The sequence below is a fragment of the Somniosus microcephalus genome, unplaced genomic scaffold (assembly GCF_052327205.1).
Source record: "Somniosus microcephalus isolate GS21.2 unplaced genomic scaffold, FLI_Smic_1.0 unresolved_chr4, whole genome shotgun sequence".
Lineage (NCBI taxonomy): Eukaryota > Metazoa > Chordata > Chondrichthyes > Squaliformes > Somniosidae > Somniosus > Somniosus microcephalus.
In genome coordinates, this window is record NW_028225182.1 from 33748613 (window position 1) to 33776176 (window position 27564).

At 47.6% G+C, this 27564-nt stretch overlaps 1 protein-coding gene across 1 annotated transcript in view; it reads left to right on the plus strand.

The window, feature by feature from the left end:
• slc25a35 (solute carrier family 25 member 35) overlaps window positions 1-27564 on the plus strand; it is a 44847-nt gene that overhangs the window by 10934 nt on the left and 6349 nt on the right. Inside the window, exon 3 of the mRNA XM_085977260.1 lies at window positions 25538-25690. Within this exon, the coding sequence (XP_085833386.1) occupies window positions 25538-25690 (153 nt within the window). The remainder of the gene's footprint in view (window positions 1-25537; window positions 25691-27564) is intronic.

The window sequence follows — 27564 nt, forward strand, 5'->3', positions numbered from 1 at the left end:
CTCCGCACTGGCACCGGGAGTGTCGGCCTGGATTGTGGGCTCAAGTCCCTGGAGTGGGACTTGAACCCGCGACCTTCCAACTCGGAGGCCAGAGAGCGCTGCAGACTGAGCCACAGCTCACCTGTGATAATTGGAGCTCTGCGAGCAGACGTAATTCAGCCCCCATTTTAAAGTCCGTCTTTAAAAAAAAAAAAAACCAGTGTCAGTAAACGTGACTGTCTGATTCGTAAAAACGTAACTGGTTCCCCAGGGAACGAAACTTGCCGTCCTGACCTGGTCTGGGCCTATGTGTGACTCCAGTCCCACACCAACGTGGTCGACTCTTCACTGTCGGAGGTGCCGTCTTTCGGCCGAGACGTTAAACCGAGTCCCCCGTCTGCTCTCGGGTGGATGTAAAAGATCCCGTGGCACTATTTCGAAGAAGAGCAGGGGGAGTTCTCTCCAGTGTCCTGGGGCCAATATTTATCCCTCAATCAACATCACCAAAACATTTTATCTGATCATTATCACATTGCTGTTTGTGGGAGCTTGCTGTGCGCTAATTGGCTGCCGCATTTCCTACATCACAACAGTGACTATGCTTCAAAAAAAGTACTTCATTGGCTGTGAACGCTTTGGGACGTCCTGAGGTGGAGAAAGGCGCTATAGAAATGCAATACTTTCTATCTTCGCGACTGTGGTGATTATTCCTTGATTAGTAAAAGTATTGTGATTCGTTGTTTGTTAACTGCCTTGGGATATGTGTTGTATTCTCATTGGTAGTTGATGATCACATGATGTGTTGTGGCTACCTTAAATTCAGTCCTTTTCTAGCTTTAGTTGGGACTGGATGTAGAAAGATATGCTGCCGATTTTAAAGTTAATAAAGCCTAACTTTGGAAGGCAAATCTATTCTTTATTTCAATTTATTAACTTTATGTTAGAATGGAGCGATATCTTCAACCAGAACGATTCAAGGCTGACCCCAATTCTGCTGGAGTGGATGATAAATGGAAACATTGGTATTGTACATTTAAAAACTTTTTGGGCGTGTTGGATCAAGAGGCTCTAAATAAGCTGAATATGCTGATCAACTACATTGACCCGGATGTATATAAATATATTTTGCACTGTAAAACTTATGAAGAGGCTACTTCTACATTGGAAAAGATTTTTGTTAAACCAAAGAATGAGGTATTTGCACGTCATCTTCTATCTGCCCGTAGGCAGCAGGTGGGAGAATCTTTGGATACTTATTTACAAGCACTTCGGTGCCTTAGTGTTGACTGTAATTATAAGGCTGTGACGGCTGAAGAATATAAGGACGAATTGGTACGGGATGCTTTTATTAATGGATTACTGTCTAGATCAATTCGTCAGCGGTTGTTAGAAAATAAGACTCTGGATCTTAAAAGTGCTTTTGAGCAAGCTTCTACATTGGATATGGCTCAGAGAAGTTCGGATTCTTATGCTCTTTTTAATTGGCCTGCGACTATGGTTTCGGCAGTTTCGGATGAAAAGGAATTATGTGGACTTAATGGGAGTGGTTTACTAGATTTTGAAACAGTTTCTACTTCGGCGGCCGTTGCCTCTAGGATTCAGAAGTGTTATTTTTGTGGGAATATCCGGCACCCTCGTCTGAAGTGTCCTGCTCGGGAGGCTGTGTGTAGTAAATGCGGCAAGAGAGGTCATTATGCACGTGTGTGCAAATCATTAGGTTCAATTACCTTCCCTTCTCCTGGTGTGGGAGGGTCTTCCTCCACTACCTCTTCTGTGACTATTCAGCCTTTAGATAGGGCGTTTATTGCATCAATTTCTGCTGCATTTGCTCATGGCCTAAACAAAGCTATAGTTACGGCTCAAGTTAATGGGTTGGAAGTGAAGGCCCTTATAGATACGGGCAGTACTGAGAGTTTTATAAGTCTTCAGTTTGCGAAGGAGAAGCATTTGAAAATTTCGCCTGTTACGTATCAGGTGTGTATGGCTCAGACGACCCTTATTTCACAAATAGCTGGTTGTTGCTTTGTGAAAATGGTTCTTCTAGGTAATACGTATACTGATATACGCCTATCTGTTTTGCCTAATCTTTGTGCGGATATTTTGATTGGACATGATGTGCTTCAGTTACACGAGTCTCTTAGTCTTTCATTTGGAGGGACTAAGCCACCTTTATCTATTTGTGGATTAACCTCTTTATCTATTCCTCCATTATCACTTTTTTCCAATTTGATGTCGGATTGTAAGCCAATTGCTACCAAGTCAAGAAGATATAGTAGTCAGGATAGAGAATTTATTAATTCTGAAGTTCAACGTCTCTTATTGGAAGGAATCATTGAACCTAGTTGTTCGCCTTGGCGAGCACAGGTAGTTGTCACGACTAATGAGAGACACAAGAAACGAATGGTGATAGACTATTCCCAAACTATTAATAGGTATACTCAATTAGATGCGTACCCTTTGCCTAAGATTGATGAGCTTATCAATAAAGTATCTCAGTATAAAGTTTTTAGCACTATTGATTTAAAGAGTGCTTATCATCAGATTCCTATTGTTAAGAAGGATCAACCATATACGGCCTTTGAGGCTGGTGGAAAGCTGTATCAGTTTTGCCGAATACCATTTGGTGTTACTAATGGTGTTGCTTGTTTTCAATGGGCAATGGATGCTTTTATAAGTGATAACTCCCTCTCTGACACCTTTTCATACTTAGATGACATCACAGTGTGTGGCAAATCAAGGGTGGAGCATGATTCTAATTTAAAAAGATTCCTTCAAGCTGTGGAAAAAGTTGGTTTAACTTTTAACAAAGAGAAATGTGTCTTTTCGACTACTGAGGTAAATCTATTGGGGTATATTATTTCAGGAAATAAGATTAAACCAGATCCAGAACGTCTGCGACCATTGATCGATTTACCTTGTCCTACTAATTCTAAGGCTTTGCAACGAGTTGTTGGACTGTTTTCTTATTATTCTAATTGGATTGCAAATTTTTCACGGAAGATCCGGCCTCTTATTCGGGTTACGACATATCCTCTATCATGGGAGGCCAGGACATGTTTTGAGAATATTAAAAAGGATATTTTAGGAGCAGTTGTGCATTCCATTGATGAGCAGGTTCCCTTTGTGATTGAGACGGATGCTTCAGATTTTGCAATTGGGGCTACTTTGAACCAAAATGGAAGACCTGTGGCCTTTTTCTCACGTACTTTGAATAATAGTGAAAAAAGACATTCCTCAATAGAAAAAGAGGCATACGCAATAGTAGAAGCATTGCGTAAATGGAGACATTATTTATCGGGGCGACATTTCACGTTGGTAACTGACCAAAAATCTGTGTCCTTTATGTTTGATGTTAAACATTTTGGAAAGATTAAAAATGATAAAATAATGAGATGGAGGATTGAGTTGGCATGTTACCATTTTGACATAGTTTATCGTCCGGGGAAGGATAATGTTGCTGCTGATGCACTGTCGAGGGCTTATTGTTCGGTGATTCACGGAGATACGCTTATTAATCTTCACAATGCCTTATGTCATCCTGGGGTTACGAGGATGATACACTTTGTACGCAGTAAGAACTTGCCTTTTTCAGTTGAAGACGTCAAGCGGATGACTTCATCATGTTCTATCTGTGCTCGGTGTAAACCGAATTTCTTTAAGCCTCAACGAGCTCATCTTATAAAGGCTACTTCTCCTTTTGAACGTTTGAGTGTTGATTTTAAGGGACCTCTTCCTTCAACTACTCAAAACCGATATATATTTACTGTTGTGGATGAGTTTTCAAGGTTCCCTTTTGCTTTTCCTTGTGCAGATGTATCAGCTGCTACAGTTATTAAATGTTTGACTCAACTTTTTGTCATCTTTGGGATGCCTGCGTATATCCATTCGGATCAGGGAAGTTCTTTTATGTCTTCCCAGTTGAAGGAATACCTTCAGAGTCGGGGAATTTCTACTAGCAGAACTACCCCGTATAATCCCCAGGGTAATGGACAGTGCGAACGATACAATGGGGTGATCTGGAAGGCAGTTATGTTGGCGTTGACATCCCGGAACCTTAAGAATACACAGTGGGAAATGGTACTGCCTGATGCCCTGCATTCCATTAGATCATTGCTTTCAACGGCTACTAATGTGACCCCCCATGAAAGGCTCTTTAACTATCCGCGGAGATCTACTACGGGATATTCGGTACCTTCATGGCTTACTATGCAGGGACCTGTGTTGCTTCGACGCCATGTTAGATTGTCAAAATATGACCCCTTGGTGGAGGAGGTGGAGCTGTTGGAGGCAAATTCCCAATATGCTCATATTCGATTCCAAGATGGGAAAGAAAGTACTGTTTCAATTAAAGACTTGGCTCCTTGTGGGGGCCAGCCCTCTTCTGAGGATAATAATAATGGTCATGATTCGGATAATGTGGATGCTGTTACAGATACTACGAATATTTCCAATCCGATTGCAGATAATCATACTTCTATTAGTCAGCCTTTGATAGATGTTTATGACCGTCCCAGCTCATCTTCTGATGGGATTTCTAATCCGGAAACCGTTGAGAATCGGGATATGGATAGCCTTCCTGTTGAAGATACTTCTGTGCCTTCTGGCGTGGGAGGGCAAGGAATTTCACCAAGGTTAAGAAGGTCGACACGGACAAGATATCCGGTCGACCGATTGAAAATGGACTTTTAAATTGATAGTAATGTTTTAAAAATTGTTGAAATATTATAGTATATTGTTTTAGTTGAGAGATACTTAATACTTATGCGTAATGTTATTATTTGTTGTTCATTTAGTATTGTGTTATGTAAATAGTTTTATTCTCGTGCATAGTTTAGTTGTAAATAATTAATTGTAAATTGTAAAAGTTATTAGGTTGGAGTATATTTTAAAGGAGGGGGTGAATGTGGTGATTATTCCTTGATTAGTAAAAGTATTGTGATTCGTTGTTTGTTAACTGCCTTGGGATATGTGTTGTAATCTCATTGGTAGTTGATGATCACATGATGTGTTGTGGCTACCTTAAATTCAGTCCTTTTCTAGCTTTAGTTGGGACTGGATGTAGAAAGATATGCTGCCAATTTTAAAGTTAATAAAGCCTAACTTTGGAAGGCAAATCTATTCTTTATTTCAGCGACACACCTGGGACAGTGGAGAATCCAGCTGGAGTGTGGCCTGCAGTTAGGCAGTGGCGTTATGGCTTGTGATTTAAAAATATCCGGAATTACAGAGAGTGTGGGCAGGAATTGAGAGAGCGCGGGTGATTGCCGTACACTTGGCAACGCCCACCCACCGCGCGAATCCTACCCAACAGTTATTAATCCAGACCGTCCAATTACAGGAAGTAAATGGCTCCGAAGAACAAAGGGGATTTTCTGCGCTTGAGAAATAGTGGCAAGTACGAAATTAAAGGCTGCGCGAGGTCTCCAGGCTGGTTTTTGAAACATGTGCCTATTTATAGTGTCCATTCACCCACAAATTGCAAGTCACACGATACAGCTGTCTACTGCCCAGAGCAAGCAGTCTTCATACTGTCAATACTGACACTCCCGGGGACCCCCTGTAAATACTGACACACTCCCGGGGACCCCCTGTAAATACTGACACACTCCCGGGGACCCCCTGTAAATACTGACACACTCCCGGGGACCCCCTGTAAATACTGACACACTCCCGGGGACCCCCTGTAAATACTGACACACTCCTGGGGACCCCTTGTAAATACTGACACACTCCCGGGAACCCCCTGTAAATACTGACACACTCCCGGGGACCCCCTGTAAATACTGACACACTCCTGGGGACCCCTTGTAAATACTGACACACTCCTGGGGACCCCTTGTAAATACTGACACCCTCCCAGGGATCCTCTGTAAATAGTGACACACTCCCGGACACCCCCTGTAAATACTGACACACTCCTGGGGAATCCCTGTAAATACTGACACACTCCCGGGGACCCCTTGTAAATACTGACACCCTCCCAGGGACCCCCTGTAAATGCTGACACACTCCCAGGGACCCCCTGTAAATGCTGACACACTCCCAGGGACCCCCTGTAAATGCTGACACACTCCCAGGGACCCCCTGTAAATACTGACCCTCTCCTGGGGACCCCCTGTAAATACTGACACATTCCCATAGACCCCCTGTAAATACTGACACACTCCCACTCCCAGGGATCCCCCAGACAGTAAATGCTGTCTGTTGGTGTACAGCAGTGAAGGGAGCGAATACAGAAATATGATGACCTCCAGCGGGATGTCTTTACAGACCCCTCGAGTTCCAGAGACTCCAGTTTCGAAACACTATGGGGCTCTAGACTTAGGGCTCAGCTCACCTAACGGGTACAGTAGCATAGTGGTTATGTTACTGGACTATTAATCCGGAGACCTGCCCTAATGATCCGGAGTACACGAGTTCAAATCCCACTGTAGCAGCTGGGGAATTTAAATTCAATGAAATAAAATCAGGAACGAAAAGCTAGAATCAGTAACGGGGACTGTGAAATTACCGGATTGTCGTAAAAACCCATCTGGTTCACTTTAGGGAAGGAAATCTGCTGCCCTTACCCGGTCTGGCCGATATGTGACTCCAGACCCACAGCAATGTGGTTGACTCTTAACTGCCCTCTGTGAGAGTCTAGATGGCGACGGGGACGGTCCGGTGCTAGCGCGCTCTCCCTGTTTCGGGCGGCCCGCTCACTCCCGCAACCGGAGCGAAGTGTTCGGCGAGTCGGGCGGAGGCAGCGCAGCGCGGCGAGCAGCAGCAGCAGCCACGACGACCCGCTAGAGCATGTCGGCCGGCAGCTCCTCGGCGGGAAGGCATTCCGACTGGGAGGAGGGAAGCCGAGCATGGCAGCCAGAGGCCGGACCATGAGCGGGAGAAGCAGGCCCCGGGCCGTCGGACCGTGGAGCCGGCGACGGTGAGGAGGAGGTCGTGGCGACCGGAACATTCACATCCCGACGATGTGTTCGGCGAGTCGGGCAGAGGCAGCGCAGCGCAACGAGCAGCAGCAACGACGACCCGCTGCAGCACGTCGGCCGGCAGCTCCTTGGCGGGAAGCTCGCAGTCCGACTGGGAGGAGGGGAGCCGGGTATGGTGGCCAGAGGTCGGATCGTGAGCGGGAGAAGCAGGCCACCACACGTGGAGCCGGCAACAGTGAGGAGGAGGCCGCGGTGACGAGGAGGACGGAGCGGCTGAGGGACATCGTGCTCCCACTGCCACGGGAAGCCATTGTATTGACTCTCTGAACACGGCGCTGTATGTATAGCTGACGCGTCCCAACGGGGAGTAAGCATTCCATTGTACTAGCTACATATGGCAAATAAAATTGAATTGAATTGAAATGGCAGTGCAAACCGCGATGACAACATCACCACACGGACTGCAGCGGTTCAGGATTGCGACTTCTCGAGGGTAAATAGGGATGGGCAATAAATGCTGGCCTTGCCAGCGATGCCCACATCCCATGAATGAATGACAAGACACCTCCAAGTTTTTTTATTAATCAATAGGGGATAAGACAGTAAAAAGTGGTCAGTGCAAACTAACCACCGCTGACACTAGTTAAAGTTTTACACTCGTATTGATCCTGAAGAGCAATTATCATAGGCCCTGCTTAGAGTGGATAAGTCGCCTGGCCCAGATGGCTTGCATCCCAGGTTGCGAAGGGAATTTGGGGAGGAGATAGCGGAAGGGCATGCCATAATTTTCCAATCTTCCCTAGATGCGGGGGAGGTGCCTGAGGATTGGGAAGTGGCAAATGTGACACTGTTGTTCAAGAGAGGGTGTAAGGACAATCCTAGTAACTGCAGGCCGGTCAGTTTAACATCAGTGGTGGGTAAAGTTTTAGAAACAATAATCAAGGAATAAAATTTTAACGGGCACTTGGAGAGGTTTAAGCTAATTAAAGAGAGCCAACACGGGTTTGTAAAAGGCAGATCGTGTTTGACTATCAATCTAATTGAATTTTTTGATGAAGTAACAGGGAGGATTGATGAAGGGAATGCAGTGGATTTTAGGAAGGCATTTGACAAAGTATCACATAGAAGGCTGGTTAACAAAATTGAGGCTCATAGAATAGGTGGGTCAGTGGCAGCTTGGATAAGGAATTGGCTTAAGGACGGAAAACAGCGAGTTGTGGTAAATGGCTGTTTTTCAGACTGGAGGATGGTAGACAGTGTTGTTCCCCAAGGGTCAGTGCTGGGGCCACTGCTTTTTTTCATATATATAAAAGAACTGGATATTGGAATACAGAGCAGAATTTCTATATTTGCTGATGACACCAAACTTGGGGGAGGTGGCAAACAGTGAGGATGATACCAATCGACTGCAACAGGACATAGAAAGACTAGCAGAATGGGCAGACAAGTGGCAGATGGAATTTAATACAGAGAAGTGTGAGTGATGCATTTTGGCAGAAGGAACAGAGAGAGGCAATATACACAAAATGGCACAGTTTTAAAGGGTGTACAGGGACAGAGGGACCTGGGAGTTAATGTGCATAGGTCCCTGAAGGTGGCGGGACATAGTGAGAGAGTGGTTAGCAAAGCATATGGGATCTTGGGCTTCATAAATAGAGGTATTGAGTACAAAAGTAGAGAAGTTATGCTGAACCTTTATAAAGCGCTGGTTAGGCCACAACTGGAGTATTGCGTCCAGCTCTGGTCACCACACTTTAGGAAGGATGTGAAGGCCCTTGAGAGGGTGCAGAGGAGATTTACCAGAATGGTTCCGGGGATGGGGGATCTTAGCTACAAGGACAGGTTGGAGAAGCTGGAATTGTTTTCATTAGAACAAAGGAGGTTGAGGGGTGATTTGATCGAGGTGTACAAGATTATGACGGGCTTGGATAGGCTAGACGGGGAGAGGCTGTTCCCACTAGTTGATGGTACAAGGATTAGGGGACACAGATTTAAGGTTTTGGGCAAGAGATACAGGGGGGACGTGAGGAAAAACTTTTTTACGCAGCGAGTGGTGAGGACCTGGAACTCGCTGCCGACGGAAGTGGTGGAAGCGGAGACACTCAATGTTTTCAAGGGGAGACTGGAGAGGCACTTGAGGGAAATAAACTTGCAGGGCTACGGGGATAGAGCGGGGGAATGGGACTGACTGGATTGCTCTACAGAGAGCTGGCACGGACTCGATGGGCCGAATGGCCTCCTTCTGCGCCGTTATGACTCTATGCTTATCCTGCAACCAACGTCAAAGCAGATTACTTGGTTGCTTATTTTATAACTGCTATACATCGCGGCTCGGGACCAGGACAGTCCAGCGGTCAAGATCTTCTCGTGGCTAGCACCTGAAGTGCCTTGATAAATTGTTGGTCCTAGTGGAACACATAGGAATAGGAGTGTCCAGAGGTCATTTGCCATGTACGGTTCAACACTGCATCTTACATAGAACGTACAGCACAGAAACAGGCCATTCGGCCCAACTGGTCCGTGCCAGTGTTTATGCGCCACCCGAGCCTCCTCCCACCCCTCTTCATCTCACCCCATCAACATATCTTTCTATTCCTTTCTCCCTCATGTGTTTGTCTAGCTTCCCCTTAAATGTATCTATGCTATTCACCTCAACTATTAGCCGAGGCATAGAATATAAGAGCAGGGAGGTTATGATGGAGCTGTACAAAACGCTAGTTAGGCCACAGCTGGAATACTGTGTGCAGTTCTGGTCGCCACACTATAGGAAGGATGTGATTGCATTGGAGAGGGTGCAGAGGAGATTCACCAGGATGTTACCTGGGCTGGAGCGCTTCAGCTATGAAGAGAGGCTGGACAGGCTGGGGTTGTTTTCCTTAGAGCAGAGAAGGCTGAGGGAGGACCTGATTGAGGTGTACAAAATTATGAGGGGCGTAGATAGAAAGGAACTTTTCCCCTTAGTAGAGGGGTCAATAACCAGGGGGCATAGTTTCAAGGTAAGGGGCAGGAGGTTTAGAGGGGATTTGAGGAAAAACTTTTTCACCCAGAGGGTGGTTGGAATCTGGAACTCACTGCCTGAAAGGGTGGTAGAGGCAGGAACCCTCACAACATTCAAGAAGCATTTAGATGAGCACTTGAAACGCCATAGCATACAAGGCTACGGACCAAGTGCTGGAAAATGGGATTAGAATAGACAGGGCTTGATGGCCGGCGTGGCCACAATGGGCCTCTTTCTGTGCTCCATAACTCTATGACTCTATAACCACTCCCTGTGGTAGTGAGTTCCACATTCTCACCACTCTCTGGGTAAAGAAGTTTCTCCTGAATTCCCTATTGGATTTATTAGTGACCTATCTTATATTGATGGCCCCTAGTTCTGATCTCCCTCACAGCAGGAGAATCCAGGAAAAAGCAGTTCACGTCCTTTGCATCACCTCTCGTTCCTTACGCTTAAGCCTGGGCCTAAGCTTCTTTCGCATCTTATCTCTCGTGTCGACAAGGATCTCATTGCTGTTCGTGGGATCTTGCTGCATACAACTAGCTTTCCAAACATTGCAACAGTGACTACACTGCAAAAGTACTTCATTGAAAAGAAAGACTTACATTTCTAAAGCGCCTTTCACGACTACCGGACGTCTCAAAGGGCTTTACAGCCAATTAAATGCTTTTTTTGAAGTGTAGTCACTGTTGTAATGTAGGAAATGCGGCAGCCAATTTGCACACAGCAAGCTCCCACAAATAGCAATAAGAACATAAGATAAGAAATAGGAGCAGGAATAGGCCACTCGGCCCCTCGAGCCTGCTCCGCCATTCAATAAGATCATGGCTGATCTTGGGCTCAAAGCCACTTCCCCACCCGCTCCCCATAACCCTTCACTCCCTTATCTTGTAAAAATCTGTCTATCTCCACCTTAAATGTATTTAATGACCCAGCCTCCACGGCTCTCTGGGGCAGAGAATTCCACAGATTTACGAACCTCTGAGAAGAAATTCCTCCTCATCTCAGTTCTAAAAGGGCGACCCTTTATTCTGAGACTGTGCCCCCAAGTTCTAGATTTCCCCACGAGGGGAAACATTCTCTCTGCATCTACATTGTCGAGCCCCCTTAGTATCTTATATGTTTCAATAAGATCATCTCTCATTCTTCTAAACTCCAATGAGTATAGGCCCAACCTGCTCAACCTTTCCTCATAAGTCAACCCCCTCCTCTCTGGAATGAACCGAGTGAATCGTCTCTGAACTGCCTCCAATGCAAGTATATCCTTCCTTAAATAAGGAGACCAAAACTGTACGCAGTACTCCAGGTGATAATGACCAGATAATGTTTTTTTTGCTGTGTTGATTGAGGGATAAATATTGGCCCCAGGACACCGGGGAGAACCCCCCCACCCCGCCCCCCCCCCCCCCCCCCCCGCTCTTCTTCGAAATAGTGGCCGCGGGATCTTTTACGTCCACCTGCGAGGTTGTAAAGTGCTGTGGGACATCCTGAGGTCATGAAAGGCGCTGTATAAATGCGAGTTTGGTGGTTCTGGTTGGAGGGAGGGGTGCAGCAGTGAATTGTCTCCCCTCCTTGTTCCCAAACCTGCCACATTTGAGCTAATGGTGGTTCATTTTCCCTGCCCGGTCTCTCTTTCTCGTGCGCCCCGCCCCCCGGCTCCTGTCCTGTAGCCGCTGACCGTTGATTGGTACAGGATCATCCGGTGCCCTCTGACCTCCAGCACCTCCCTCAAGTTACCATCCTTGGCTGGTGTAAACCTAGTCATTAAGTCAAGGTACGAAAGAAAGGACTTGCATTTCGATAGTGCCTTTCACCACCTCGGGACGTCCCATAAGAAATAGGAGCAGGAGTCGGACATTCGGCCCTTCGAGCCTGCTCCGCCATTCAATGAGATCGTGGCTGATCTTCTGCCTCAACTCCATTCACCGGCCCTATCGCCATATCCCTTGATGCCTTTACTAGTCAGAAATCTATCGACTTCTGTTTTGAATATACCCAATGACTGAGCCTCCACAGCCCTCTGGGGTAGAGAATTCCAAAGATTCACCACCCTCTGTGAAGAAATTTCTTCTCATCTCAGTCCTGAATGGCCTACCCTTTATCTTGAGGCTGTGGCCCCTGGTTCCAGACTCCCCAGCCAAGGGAAACATTCTCCCAGCATCCACCCTATCAAGCCCAGTAATAATTTTGTATGCTTCAATGAGATCCCCTCTCATTCTTCTGAATTCAAAAGAATACAGGCCTAGTTTACTCAATCTCTTCTCATACGACAGTCCCGCCATCCCAGGAATCAATCTCGTGAACCTTCGTTGCACTCCCTCTACGGCAAGCATATCCTTCTGTTAGATCAAGGTAAGTTCAGTGGACCACACTGATCTGAGGTCAACACACTAAAATAAAAGTTTGCGAATCCGGTGGTAAGTTTTAAATAGTCGATTTATTGCATCACTTGATTTACACTGTTTGACTTCCTTCATCCGACTAACAACATATTCAAAATGGCTGGTTTTTATACAGCAGCAGATGTACCCGCCCCCTTTATTACCATTGGCTCAGCAGCATGCATGCAGAGTTATGGTTGGTTCAACTACATCACACTGATTGGATCTCTGGTACATCAATCATTCCTTTGTTCTCTAGTTAAGCAGAATCATCACTTTCAGTTTTAAGCTAAGATCAGCACTTTCACAGTTTAAGCTAAATCAGCATTTTCATTGTTCTCAGTTTTTAAGTCAGCCGATGTGACGTTACCAGCTGTGATTGGATCTGATACATCACACCATCCTTTGGCACGTGGCCAGCTTAAGCATAATCAGATTTCTTTAAATCATTAGATTTTAATCATATTAAAATCTATGTTATTAAAATATATATATATATTCCCTAACACCTTCCTTAGGTAAGGAGACCAAAATTGTACACAGTACTCCAGGTGTGGTCTCACCAAGGCCCTATATAATTGGAGTAAGACTTCTTTACTCCTGTACTCAAATCCCAAAGCTCTTTAGAGCCAGGTGTGGTCACTGTTGTAATGTCGGAAACCGTGGCAGGCAATTTGTGCGCACTCAGATCCCACAATCCGCGATGTGATAACGACCAGATCGACTGCTTTTAGTGCTGCTGATTGAGGGATAAATATTACCGGGACACCGGGGAGAACGCCCCTGCTCTTCTTCCAGTAGTGGCCGCGGGATCTTTTACCACCTAAAAAGGGCAGACGGGGACCTCGGTTTAACGTCTCGTCCGAAAGACGGCACCTCCGATAGTGCGGCGCTCCCTCAGTACCAGCACTGGGAGTGTCGGCCTGGATTTTGTGCTCGAGTCCCTGGAGGGGGATTGGAACCCACGAGCCTCTGACTCACACAGGTGAGAGAGCGCGACCCACTGAACCGCGGCTGACGCTAACCGCGGAGGGCGTCACAGCTGGGTAGGATCCTGCCTTTCATGCGCAGGTGCACTTTCCAGCTGGAGAGGGCGCTCTCTCCAGTCTGGCTGGTGCCTGTCCAACAGGCCTTGGGCCTTCCTCTAGATCCCGGGATGTGGAGGTTAGCCATCATAGCACAGAAGGAGGCCATTCGGCCCGTCGTGCTTGTCCAGCTCTTTGAAAGAGCTGTCCAATTACAGGAAACTCTTTCTTATCCGGGACCGACGTGGTGCCGGTTTATCAAAAAGTCCGGATTACAGAGAGGTATAGTAAAAGGTATGAGAGCCCCGTACACAGCAACAGATCCAGGTGCCCCTGTTGCTTAGCAACAGGTGCAGGAACCCCGGTTACACAGCCATAGATCCAAGAACGGCCACTAATACGAAGTAAAACTTACCTGAACCTACTCCTGAATTTTGCCGGTTAACAGAGATTTCCAGTTATTTAGGTGCCGGTCCCTGCAAATTTTTCCTCTGCAAATATTAATTCAATTCCTCTTTTGAAAGTTACTATTGAATCTGCAACAGCACTAAAAGCAGTCGATCTGGCCGTTATCACATCGCGGCCTGTGGGGTCAGCGCATTCCAGCTCGTTGCCTAAAAACATTCTCCTCATCTTCCCCCTCTGGTCCTTTTGCCAATTACCTTAAATCGGTGTCTTCTGGTTACCGACCCTCCTGCCACCAGAAACAGTTTCTCCTTATCTACTCTTATCATTTTGAACACCTCCATCAAACCTCCCCTTAACCTTCTCTGCTTCCAAGGGGAACAACTTCTTCAGTCTCTAGATCAAGAGCTGATTCAGTGAAACCGCTTCCGCTGACTCGTCGCCGAGTCAGAACACTCGGGTCCTGGGCAACTGCTCGTGTGGAGACAGTGATCCGGGAAGGGGGAACCACAAATCTTTAAGTGAGTCATGGCCCTTGTGATCTACATTGCTCGGAATGGCTAGCAGACAGGGCGGGACATGTAGCTCCATGGGCCTCGCACACACTCGCTCACTCACAGATTGAGTGCCATGTTTGATGCCGGATATTTGTAAGCTCAGATTTATTCCTTTTGCTCCTCAAGGTGAGCATGGGCGGAGTGGAACGCTGTACATTTGAGTCATCCAGTGACAGCATCAAGCACTCCCAGCTCAGGTAAGATGCAGAGTAAAGCTCCCTCTACACTGTCCCATCAAACACTCCCAGGGCAGGTACAGCACGGGTTAGATACAGAGTAAAGCTTCCTCTACACTGTCCCATCAAACACTCCCAGGGCAGGTACAGCACGGGTTAGATACAGAGTAAAGCTCCCTCTACACTGTCCCATCAAACACTCCCAGGGCAGGTACAGCACGGTTAGATACAGTGTAAAGCTCCCTCTACACTGTCCCATCAAACACTCCCAGGGCAGGTACAGCACGGGTTAGATACAGAGTAAAGCTCCCTCTACACTGTCCCCATCAAACACTCCCAGGGCAGATACAGCACGGGTTAGATACAGAGTAAAGTTCCCTCTACATTGTCCCATCAAACACTCCCAGGGCAGGTACAGTATGGGTTAGATACAGAGTAAAGCCCCCTCTACACTGTCCCATCAAACACTCCCACGGCAGGTACAGCACGGGTTAGATACAGAGTTAAGCTCCCTCTACACTGCCCATCAAACACTCCCAGGGCAGGTACAGCACGGGTTAGATACAGAGTAAAGCTCCCTCTACACTGTCCCATCAAACACTCCCACGGCAGGTACAGCACGGGTTAGATACAGAGTTAAGCTCCCTCTACACTGCCCATCAAACACTCCCAGGGCAGGTACAGCACGAGTTAGATACAGAGTAAAGCTCCCTCTACACTAAGGTACAGGTTAGATAATGAGTAATGCTCCCTTCAACGAGCCCAACAACAACGTGCATTTATATAGCACCTTTAACGTGGTAAAACATCCCAAGGTGCTTCACAGGAACAATAATTAAACAAAATTTGACACCGAGCCACATTAGGAGACATTAGGAATGGAGACCAAAAGCTTGGTCAAAGAGGTAGGTTTTAAGGAGCATCTGAAAGGAGGAGAGAGAGGCGGAGAGGTTTAGGAAGGGAATTTCAGAGCTCGGGGCCTCGGCAGCTGAATCCACAGCCACCAATGGTGGAGCGATGAAAATCAGGGATGAGCAATAGGCCAGAATTGGTGGAGCGCAGAGACCTCGGAGGGTTGTAGGGCTGGAGGATGTTACAGAGATAGGGAGGGGCGAGGCCATGGAGGGATTGGATTCGAGGCCATGGATTTGATTCCAAGATGTCTTCTGGGCTGGCCGCTTCTTACTGAGCTGCTCTTCTCTTCAGCTATGTCCTTGGTCATCCTTTGTCCTTTCTTTCACCAATCTCCTTTCTTCCATTGCTTAAAATGCCCTGGCTGTGATAGTGAAGGCATTTCAGCCCAAACTACAAGTTTAAAGCTACCCCTGCAGAGCCCGCTGCCCGCCCCCTGACCCTGCGTGCCTTTGTCCTCACTGAGCTCTTTCAACTGCTGTGACTCTGCTGAAACTTGATTTCCATCGCCTGGATTCCTCTACCAATCAGGACGGTGCTGCTCTACTGACTACACTGTTTGATTCAGCTGCTGTGACTGCTCTGCTTTTCAGTCGCTTCAAGTCTTAAGCTGCTGAATTCTTTTCTCAAATTGGTTTTCCCAATCTCCTGGATTTCTCTGGACATCCAGACTACGTTTCTGCTTTGAACGACACTGGATTACACCACTACGTTTCTGCACTGGACTACACTGGATTACACTGTAAGACTGACCTGCTGTATCTCCATCTCTGCTGCTAAAAGATTTTCTTTTTTGTTTAGAAATAACTTTTAAACTGCGGCTGTGTCTCTGCTGAATGGTTCTACTGGTTTTTCAGCTTCTAGCTAGGAGCTGCTGTTTCACTTGTGTAGCTTTTAAAATCTCTGAATTCATTTGTCCGTGACTACACAAAGCACTCTGGGTCCAGGTATATTGTGTATCAGTAAAACAGTCCGTGACTACACAAAGCACTCTGGGTCTAGGTATATTGTGTATCAGTAAAACAGTTGTGACTACACAAAGCACTCTGGGTCCAGGTATATTGTGTATCAGTAAAACAGTTGTGACTACACAAAGCACTCTGGGTCCAGGTATATTGTGTATCAGTAAAACAGTCCGTGACTACACAAAGCACTCTGGGTCCAGGTATATTGTGTATCAGTAAAACAGTCCGTGACTACACAAAGCACTCTGGGTCCAGGTATATTGTGTATCAGTAAAACAGTCCGTGACTACACAAAGCACTCTGGGTCTAGGTATATTGTGTATCAGTAAAACAGTCCGTGACTACACAAAGCACTCTGGGTCCAGGTATATTGTGTATCAGTAAAACAGTCCGTGACTACACAAACCACTCTGGGTCCAGGTATATTGTGTATCAGTAAAACAGTCCGTGACTACACAAAGCACTCTGGGTCCAGGTATATTGTGTATCAGTAAAACAGTCTGTGACTACACAAAGCACTCTGGGTCCAGGTATATTGTGTATCAGTAAAACAGTCCGTGACTACACAAAGCACTCTGGGTCCAGGTATATTGTGTATCAGTAAAACAGTTGTGACTACACAAAGCACTCTGGGTCCAGGTATATTGTGTATCAGTAAAACAGTCTGTGACTACACAAAGCACTCTGGGTCCAGGTATATTGTGTATCAGTAAAACAGTTGTGACTACACAAAGCACTCTGGGTCCAGGTATATTGTGTATCAGTAAAACAGTCTGTGACTACACAAAGCACTCTGGGTCCAGGTATATTGTGTATCAGTAAAACAGTCCGTGACTACACAAAGCACTCTGGGTCCAGGTATATTGTGTATCAGTAAAACAGTCTGTGACTACACAAAGCACTCTGGGTCCAGGTATATTGTGTATCAGTAAAACAGTCCGTGACTACACAAAGCACTCTGGGTCTAGGTATATTGTGTATCAGTAAAACAGTCCGTGACTACACAAAGCACTCTGGGTCTAGGTATATTGTGTATCAGTAAAACAGTCCGTGACTACACAAACCACTCTGGGTCCAGGTATATTGTGTATCAGTAAAACAGTCCGTGACTACACAAACCACTCTGGGTCCAGGTATATTGTGCATCAGTAAAACAGTCCGTGACTACACAAAGCACTCTGGGTCCAGGTATATTGTGTATCAGTAAAACAGTCCGTGACTACACAAAGCACTCTGGGTCCAGGTATATTGTGTATCAGTAAAACAGTCTGTGACTACACAAAGCACTCTGGGTCCAGGTATATTGTGTATCAGTAAAACAGTCCGTGACTACACAAAGCACTCTGGGTCCAGGTATATTGTGTATCAGTAAAACAGTCCGTGACTACACAAAGCACTCTGGGTCTAGGTATATTGTGTATCAGTAAAACAGTCCGTGACTACACAAACCACTCTGGGTCTAGGTATATTGTGTATCAGTAAAACAGTCCGTGACTACACAAAGCACTCTGGGTCCAGGTATATTGTGTATCAGTAAAACAGTCCGTGACTACACAAACCACTCTGGGTCCAGGTATATTGTGCATCAGTAAAACAGTCCGTGACTACACAAAGCACTCTGGGTCCAGGTATATTGTGTATCAGTAAAACAGTCCGTGACTACACAAACCACTCTGGGTCCAGGTATATTGTGCATCAGTAAAACAGTCCGTGACTACACAAAGCACTCTGGGTCCAGGTATATTGTGTATCAGTAAAACAGTCTGTGACTACACAAACCACTCTGGGTCCAGGTATATTGTGTATCAGTAAAACCGGTTTATTAAACATTAAACATCCGGTACAAAGAAGTAATACTTAACAAGAAGACAGTCGCAGTCTGTTCAACGAACCCCGGCGTTCCTTCCGAGTGACCTAAGAACATAAGACGTAGGAGCAGGAGTAGGTCATTTGGCCCCTCGAGCCTGCTCCGCCATTCAATAAGATCATGGCTGATCTGATCTTGGCCTCAAAGCCACTTCCCTGCCTGCTCCCCATAATCCTTGACTCCCTTATCGCTCAAAAATCTGTCTATCTCCACCTTCAATGTATTTAATGACCCAGCCTTCACGGCTCTCTGGGGCAGAGAATTCCACAGGTTTACGACCCTCTGAGAGAAGAAATTCCTCCTCATCTCAGTTTTAAATGGGCGACCCTTTATTCTGAAACTATGCCCCCGAGTTCTAGTTTCCCCTCCGAGGGGAAACATCCTCTCTGCATCTACCCTGTCAAGCCCCCTCAGTATCTTATATGTTTCAATAAGATCCCCTCTCATTCTTCTAAACTCCAATGAGTATAGGCCCAACCTGCTCAACCTTTCCTCATAAGAAAACCCCTTCATCTCAGGAATCAACCTTGAGAACCTTCTCTGAACTGCCTCCAATGCAAGTATATCCTTCCTTAAATAAGGAGACCAAAACTATACGCAGTACTCCAGGTGTGGTCTCACCAACGCCCTGTACAGTTGTAACAGGACTTCCCTACTTTGATACTCCATACCCCTTTGCAATAAAGGCCAACATTCCATTTGCCTTCCGAATTACTTGCTCTACCTGCATGCTAACTTTTTGTGATTCATGTACAAAGCTACCCCCAGGTCTCTCTGTACCGCAGCATTTTGTAATCTCTCTCCATTTAAATAATAATTTGCTTTTTTATTTTTCCGACCAAAGTGGATAACCTCGCATTTTCCCACATTAAACTCCATCTGCCAGATTTTTGCCCACTCACTTAGCCTGTCTATATCCCTGCGGCGCGATCTCTTTAACTCTCTTGCTGTGTTCTGTTGACTGAGGTTTCTTCTTCCTCTGGCTCCGCGCTGCTTTCGGTGTTCAATATCTATTTTTATACCCTTTTTCTCCCTTTTGCCTACGTGGCAATTAGTAAGCAAGCTATCCTTATCTGAGAACGACCTTCACACTAAGTTCTCACAGATGTCTTTTTGCTTTTTAATCAGCTCATTGTTCTGCATTTTTGAGAAAAAGGGAGTGGTGACTGTCTCCAGCCCCTATCTTCTTTTGCAATGTTGCTGAATTTCTTGTTCCCCACAATCTCCTTGTTTACTTAACAGACCATTTTACAGAATTACATCAAGTTGGCCTAATGTACCATCATGCTTTGCTTCTCAACCATTTGCCATTTTATACAGGCTTTAGGCTTTTAACACACATTGTCATACATTATGGTTGTTTAATAATGGTTTAAAATCTTAATAATGTTTACTAAATCCTACAGGTACGTTCTATCTTACACTTGACTCGTTCTATCGGTTTTCAGCTTTGCCTGTCGCTGGCTTGTGATTTTACTTTTTCCTCCCCGCCGCTTTGATTGACGCTGGCTTTCAACTTGCGTCAATTTTGCCATCATCTTTCTGCACCGCTACCGACTCTCGTTCCTACGGCAACAACCTCCATCCTCGAACTCTCTGCCCTTCAAATAGCTTCTGGGCTTCACTCGCCTGCTTTGGACAGCGGTTCATCGATGCCCCGTGCCGGCCCCATCCTGCTTCCGTCAGCTGTGTCCCTCCATGGGACCTACTATTGTCTCCAACCTATTCCCTGCTACCAGGAAATATGTATCCCATTAATTACTACATAAACCAGGCCTATGTAACCTGAGCTGTGTCCATTCGCGTGCGCACTGTGGCTGCCGCTCCAGACCCGGGCCATTCAATACTTTTCCACTTTTTCCCCATCTTTTCCTTCTCTATCCCTCCCTGACCGCTCTCTCCTGCCGTCATGCCTCCTTTCATCTCCTCTCTCTCATACTCTGCCCTCCCAAATCCCTACCCCAATCCTTCATTACTCTTCGACCTTCCAATTCACCTGCTGCCGTTCCAGGCTTGACTCCCTCTTGGATAAGCCCGCAGCTTCCCTCTGTGCCTCTCTTGGCATCCTACGAAAGGCCCATCGAGGCACTCGTCGCTGCCTCCTTACGAGCAGCAACCCCAACTGTCCCATCCTATTCTCCCGCCGACCCTCCCGCCCAGCGCGCCCACTGGGGGCAAATCTTGCCAATCTCCTCCCCCACCACGCCCCCCCCCCCCCCCCCCCCAAAGCGCTGACCCTGTGGACGCTGGCAGTGGGGCAGCCATCACCGACGCTCTCCGCATCTCCCTCCAGAATGTCTGTTCACTTGCGAACAAGGCCCTTGCCATCCATGAGCTGATCGTGGATGATTACATCGACATCATGGCCCTGACGGAAACTTGGTTGAGGGGTGATGACACCTCACCCTTAAATGAAGCCTCCCCGCCTGGCTATAAGTTCCACCACTTGCCTTGCCCAGACCGCCGTGGTGGCGGTGTGGATCTCATCACCAAATCACACCTTGGTCTGTCTCTCCACTCCTCCGGCGCTTTCTCCTCCTTTGAGCAGCTCACCTTATTCCACCCCTCTCACCTCTCATTTAAAATTCTTGTTCTCTACCGCCCACCCAAGTACCATAAAAATTTTATTACCGAGATATCTTCACTGCTCTCCTCCCTCAGCCTCTGCACCAAACGACTGCTCATCCTCAGCGATTTCAACCTCCATCTCAAGTCATCATACTCTCTCTCCTCCGAGTTCACTACTTTCCTATCCTCCCTTAATCTCTCCCTCCATGTAAACTCCCCAACCCATATTCACGGCCACCCCCTCGACCTTGCCATCTCTCGTGGCCTCGCTACTCCCATCGTGTCAATCGCAGATAAGGCCATCTCTGACCACTTCCTTGTATCGCTCTCCACCCACTTCCCCCTTCCACCACCCCTCAACCCTACTTCCTTCTGTGTCCGCCCCTGGAAAAAACTCTCTCCCAACTCTCTTGCAACTACACTTAAGAAATCGCAACTGTTCAGCCTCTGGCCCTCCATTCACAACCAGGGCATTTATTCTTAAAAAAAATCAAACTGCTGCACTTGGTTACATTAATGGGGGCTGTACTGGCAGCTGACCTCACCCCCCAGGGTCTACAGTGGAGGGAGCAGAGGCAGTGCCCTGGGAGTGTTTGATGGGACAGTGTAGAGGGAGCTTTACTCTGTATCTAACCCGTGCTGTACCTGCCCTGGGAGTGTTTGATGGGACAGTGTAGAGGGAGCTTTACTCTGTATCTAACCCGTGTTGTACCTGCCCTGGGAGTGTTTGATGGGACAGTGTAGAGGGAGCTTTACTCTGTATCTAACCCATGCTGTACCTGCCCTGGGAGTGTTTGATGGGACAGTGTAGAGGGAGCTTTACTCTGTATCTAACCCGTGCTGTACCTGTCCTGGGAGTGTTTGATGGGACAGTGTAGAGGGAGCTTTACTCTGTATCTAACCCGTGCTGTACCTGCCCTGGGCGTGTTTGATGGGACAGTGTAGAGGGAGCTTTACTCTGTATCTAACCCGTGCTGTACCTGCCCCGGGAGTGTTTGATGGGACAGTGTAGAGGGAGCTTTACTCTGTATCTAACCCGCGCTGTACCTGCCCTGGGAGTGTTTGATGGGACAGTGTAGAGGGAGCTTTACTCTGTATCTAACCCGTGCTGTACCTGCCCCGGGAGTGTTTGATGGGACAGTGTAGAGGGAGCTTTACTCTGTTTCTAACCCGTGCTGTACCTGCCCCGGGAGTGTTTGATGGGACAGTGTAGAGGGAGCTTTACTCTGTATCTAACCCGTGCTGTACCTGCCCTGGGAGTGTTTGATGGGACAGTGTAGAGGGAGCTTTACTCTGTATCTAACCCGTGCTGTACCTGCCCTGGGAGAGTTTGTTGGGACAGTGTAGAGGGAACTTTACTCTGTATCTAACCCGTGCTGTACCTGCCCCGGGAGTGTTTGATGGGACAGTGTAGAGGGAGCTTTACTCTGTATCTAACCCGTGCTGTACCTGCCCTGGGAGTGTTTGATGGGACAGGGTAGAGGGAGCTTTACTCTGTATCTAACCTGTGCTGTACCTGCCCTGGGAGTGTTTGATGGGACAGTGTAGAGGGAGCTTTACTCTGTATCTAACCCCGTGCTGTACCTGCCCTGGGAGTGTTTGATGGGACAGTGTAGAGGGAGCTATACTCTGTATCTAACCCGTGCTGTACCTGCCCTGGGAGAGTTTGATGGGACAGTGCAAGGGAGCTTTACTCTGTTTCTAACCCGTGCTGTATCTGCCCTGGGAGTGTTTGATGGGACAGTGTAGAGGGAGCTTTACTCTGTATCTAACCCGTGCTGTACCTGCCCTGGGAGTGTTTGATGGGACAGTGTAGAGGGAGCTTTACTCTGTATCTAACCTGTGCTGTACCTGCCCTGGGAGAGTTTGATGGGACAGTGTAGAGGGAGCTTTACTCTGTATCTAACCCCGTGCTGTACCTGCCCTGGGAGTGTTTGATGCGACAGTGTAGAGGGAGCTTTACTCTGTATCCAAGCCGTGCTGTACCTGCCCTGGGAGTGTTTGATGGGACAGTGTAGAGGGAGCTTTACTCTGTATCTAACCCGTGCTGGACCTGCTCTGGGAGAGTTTGATGGGACAGTGTAGAGGGAGTTTTACTCTGTATCTAAGCCGTGCTGTACCTGCCCTGGGAGTGTTTGATGGGACAGTGTAGAGGGAGCTTTACTCTGTATCTAACCCGTGCTGGACCTGCTCTGGGAGAGTTGGATGGGACAGTGTAGAGGGAACTTTACTCTGTATCTAACCCGTGCTGTACCTGCCCTGGGAGTGTTTGATGGGACAGGGTAGAGGGAGCTTTACTCTGTATCTAACCCGTGCTGTACTTGCCCCGGGAGTGTTTGATGGGACAGTGTAGAGGGAGCTTTACTCTGTATCTAACCTGTGCTGTACCTGCCCTGGGAGTGTTTGATGGGACAGTGTCGAAGGAGCTTTACTCTGTATCTAACCCGTGCTGTACCTGCCCTGGGAGTGTTTGATGGGACAGTGTAGAGGGAGCTTTACTCTGTATCTAACACGTGTTGTACCTGCCCTGGGAGTGTTTGATGGGACAGTGTAGAGGGAGCTTTATTCTGTATCTAACCCGTGCTCTACCTGCCCTGGGAGTGTTTGTTGGGACAGTGTAGAGGGTGCTTTACTCTGTATCTAACCCGTGCTGTACCTGCCCTGGGAGTGTTTGTTGGGACAGTGTAGAGGGAGCTTTACTCTGTATCTAACCCGTGCTGTACCTGCCCTGCGAGTGTTTGATGGGACAGTGTAGAGGGAGCTTTACTCTGTATCTAACCCATGCTGTACCTGACCTGGATCATGTGGCCAGAGGGAGGAGAAGGGCCATCAGGGCTCTCAACAGGAGGCCTTACCCTCCGAGGGTATTCCGAGAGCACTTCTCCTTCCTCCAATTAAGCCAGGAGCAGTGTATTAGAAGGTTCCGCTTCAGCATGGAGGTGGTCACAGAACTCAGCCACCTCCTGCAACCAGACCACAAGCCTCAGACCAGGGCGACCACGGCTCTCTCAGTGGCAGTTAAGGTCACCGTCACCCTCAAGTTTCTTCGCCAGCGGATCCTTCCAGTCTGCAACAGTAGATATAGCTACCATCTCGCAGTTCGCCATCCATCGCTGCATCCGGGAGGTCACAGAGGCTCTCTACAGTAGGAGAAGGGACTACATTTCCTTCCCCATCACCAGAGAGAAGCAGGACGAGCGTGCATGTGGCTTTGCTAGGATAGCGGGATTCCCCATGGCGCAGGGCGCCATTGACAGCACCCACGTGGCTTTGCGGGCACCGCATAACCATCCTGAGATCTTCCGTAACCGCAAAGGCTACCACTCACTTAATGTGCAGTTGGTGTGCGACCACAGACAGTGAATCCTCAATGTCAATGCCCGCTATCCAGGCAGCAGCCACGATGCCTTCATCCTGCGCCAGGTCTCTTCCAGCCACCACATCAAGCTCGCGGCTGGCTGGTCGGAGACGAGGGCTATTCGCTCACCACCTGGCTCATGACTCCCCTCCGCAACCCCAACACTCCTGCCCAGCGCTCATATAATGAGAGCCATGCTGCCACCAGGAACATCATCGAGCAGACCATTGGGCTACTCGAGCAACATTTCCACTGCCTTGGCCGCCCGGGAGGGGCTCCATGGTACTCGGCCGAGTAGGTGTCCCATTTCGTCGTCGCCTGCAGCATGTTCCACAATTTGGCCATCATGAGGCTCCCAGGGATTGTGGGACCACCTCAGGAAGAGGGAGAGGAGGAACAGGAGCGAGGGAGGAGGCAGCCACTCAATCGGCCTTCTGGAAGGGCGGTCCGTGACCGCCTCATCAGACTGCGGTTCCAGTAAATTAAACCCCAGATCCCCATTGCTCACCACATCCCTATCATTCCATCCCTGTCGCAGGCCATATCTCAGCACAAGAGAAAGGAAAGTGTGTGAGTGAGTGTGGAGCGATGTGTTTGGGTGATGTGCCTGCTATAGCTGAATAGCTGTCATTGTGTGCAAGATGTGGGTGTGAGTGTTGGTGGGTAGAGATTGTTGGTGGGCGAGTGCTGGGGTTGTGGTGCTTTGGGCAGAGTGCGCAGACTGAGGTTCAGATGATGGTATGTATCATTTGTTGAAGCGTTCACTCACCCTACCCACCTGAGTAAGGTCATTAAATTTCTTCCTGCACTGTGTGTGGGTCCTGGGGACTACAGTGCTGCCCAAGATATGCTGGGCTACCTCCCTCCACATGGTGCGGAAGACTTGCGGTAAGGGCCACCTGCCACTTGCCAGGTAGAGCACCGCCCTCCGTCTCTTCACAGCGAACACCAAGGCCTCCAATGCTTGATCGCAGAATCTGTGGGCTCTCTTCCCCGGGGCGTGGATCTGCCATGAGTACAGCTGCTTCAGTCCTCCGACTCCTTCTCCTTGACCTGCTGCTGCTGCTGAGGCAGCTGCACAGCCAGCAATGCTGAGAATGAGATTCTGCAGCATCAATGAACCTCCCCTTTAAGAACTGAAAAAATGTCTGTGGCAATGATGATTTGCGATTAGACTGCACTTGATATTGGTCCACCCTTTGAGTGTAACGCCAATGAAGTTGGACTTTAAGACTTGAATTAGCGCTCCAATCATTTCTTTGAGCAGTGAGCACGAATTTTGCGTGCAGTCTAAAGCATTAGCGCCTGGCTAACAATAACCGCCCATTCCTGGGCTATAATGAATTTCTAGTGATAACAGAGAACCTGCAGAACATTTTGAACAATATATTGATACTGATCCAACCACATGGTCTCTCCTCAGGGGATGCTCGACGCACTGATTACTATTTACCAGCGGCACGGTATCACCGGACTGTGGCGTGGGTCGGGTTCGGCGGTGCCCAGGGTGATGATTGGCTCAGCCTCCCAGCTCTCCACGTTCTCCAAAGCGAAACAGTTCACCAACGAACTGCAGGTCAGTAGAATCGAGTGGATTGTTTTAGCTCGAAACTTCCCCACAACAGTGGGTCAGAGAAAGGGATGGATTAAAGGGCACGGGAGAACGAACAAACACAAGATGTAGGAACAGGAGTCGGCCATTCGGCCCCTCGAGCCTGCTCCGCCATTCAATAAGATCATGGCTGATCTGATCTTGGCCTCAACTCCACTTCCCTGCCCGCTCCCCATAACCCTCGACTCCCTTACCTTTCAAAAATCTGTCTTATCTCCACCTTAAATATATTCAATGACTCCGCCTCCACAGCTCTCTGGGGAAGAGAACTCCAAAGATTCACGACCCTCTGAGAGAGAAAATTCCTCCTCATTTCCAATTTAAAAGGGTGGCCCCTTATTCTGAAATTATGCCCCCTAGTTCTAGATTCCCCCACGAGGGGAGACATCCTCTCAGCATCTACCCTGTCAAGCCCCCTCAGAATCTTATATGTTTCAATAAGATCACCTCTCATTCTTCTAAACTCCAATGAGTATAGGCTCAACCTTTTGTCATAAGACAACCCCTTCATCCCAGGAATCAACCTTGTGAACCTTCTCTGAACTGCCTCCAATGCAAGTATATCCTTCCTTAAATAAGGAGACCATAACTGTACGCAGTACTCCAGGTGTGGTCTCACCAACGCCCTGTACAGTTGTAACAGGACTTCCCTGCTTTTATACTCCATTCCCTTTTCAATAAAGGCCAACATTCCTTTTGCCTTCCTAATTACTTGCTGTACCTGCATGCTAACTTTTTGTGATTCACGTACAAGGACCCCCAGATCCCTCTGTATCTCAGCATTTTGTAATCTCTCTCCATTTAAATAATAATTTGCTTTTTTATTTTTCCGACCAAAGTGGATAACCTCACATTTTCCCACATTATACTCCATCTGACAGATTTTTGCCCACTCACTTAGCCTCTCTATATCCCTGTGGGGATTCTTTGCGTCCTCCACACAAAAGGTACAAGCCGGCTGCGAGGGGTCCTTGGCTGATTATTTTGCCCCTTTCCCTGGGCGAGGGGCCGTTTGTCGCACCCTGACTGTTTCTTCACCTGAGATAGGGGTACGGTAGCATAGTGGTAATGGACTAATGATCCGGTAGACGTGAGGTCAAATCCCACCACGGCAGCTGGGGAATTTAAATTCAGTTAATTAAACAAATCTGGAATAAAAAAGCTAGGGGGAAAAGTTCAGTATCGCCCCGTTTGGGGCGCGATTATCGGCTGGGTGCAAAGATTAGCGCCTGGCGCTAATTATCGCCTCCGACTGCAAACTTGGCTTTTATCGCCCCTGGAGGTGATTGGAGCGCTAAATCAGGCGCTACACACCTCTCTTAAGGCGCTGATGTAAGCCCCCAAAGTGCGGACCAAGTGATATACAAGGTCGACGTCACTGGCTTGTTGAAAGAAAGACAGACCACTAATTGAAGTCAAAACGGTTTACTCAGGCCTGAGGGAGAGCCTTTCAGACACGTCTGAATCCAACTCCAACAAACCTCTCAAAGTCCACACAGTTATACAAAAATTAAGGCCCTGCCCTAGAGGCGGGGATAAGCTTATTAGCATATACAGAGTTATAGCTAAATTGTAATTATAAAACCGTGACATTCCATCCTTCCAGCCGCTTACAAATCCCACATTTCGTTATCAGTTGGTCCCGTCACCTCTTGTGACCATGGGCCTCATCTTAATTACTTTACAACTATCTATTTGCCCGTGGTCAGATGGTTCGGTCTGCTAAGTGTTTTCTTAAGATAGCAGTTCTTTTCAAAGCGGGCAATCCGCAGACTTTCTGTCTTACTCTTGGGTCACTTCTGCAAAGCAAAAACACTTTAGTTAATCCTCAGTATACA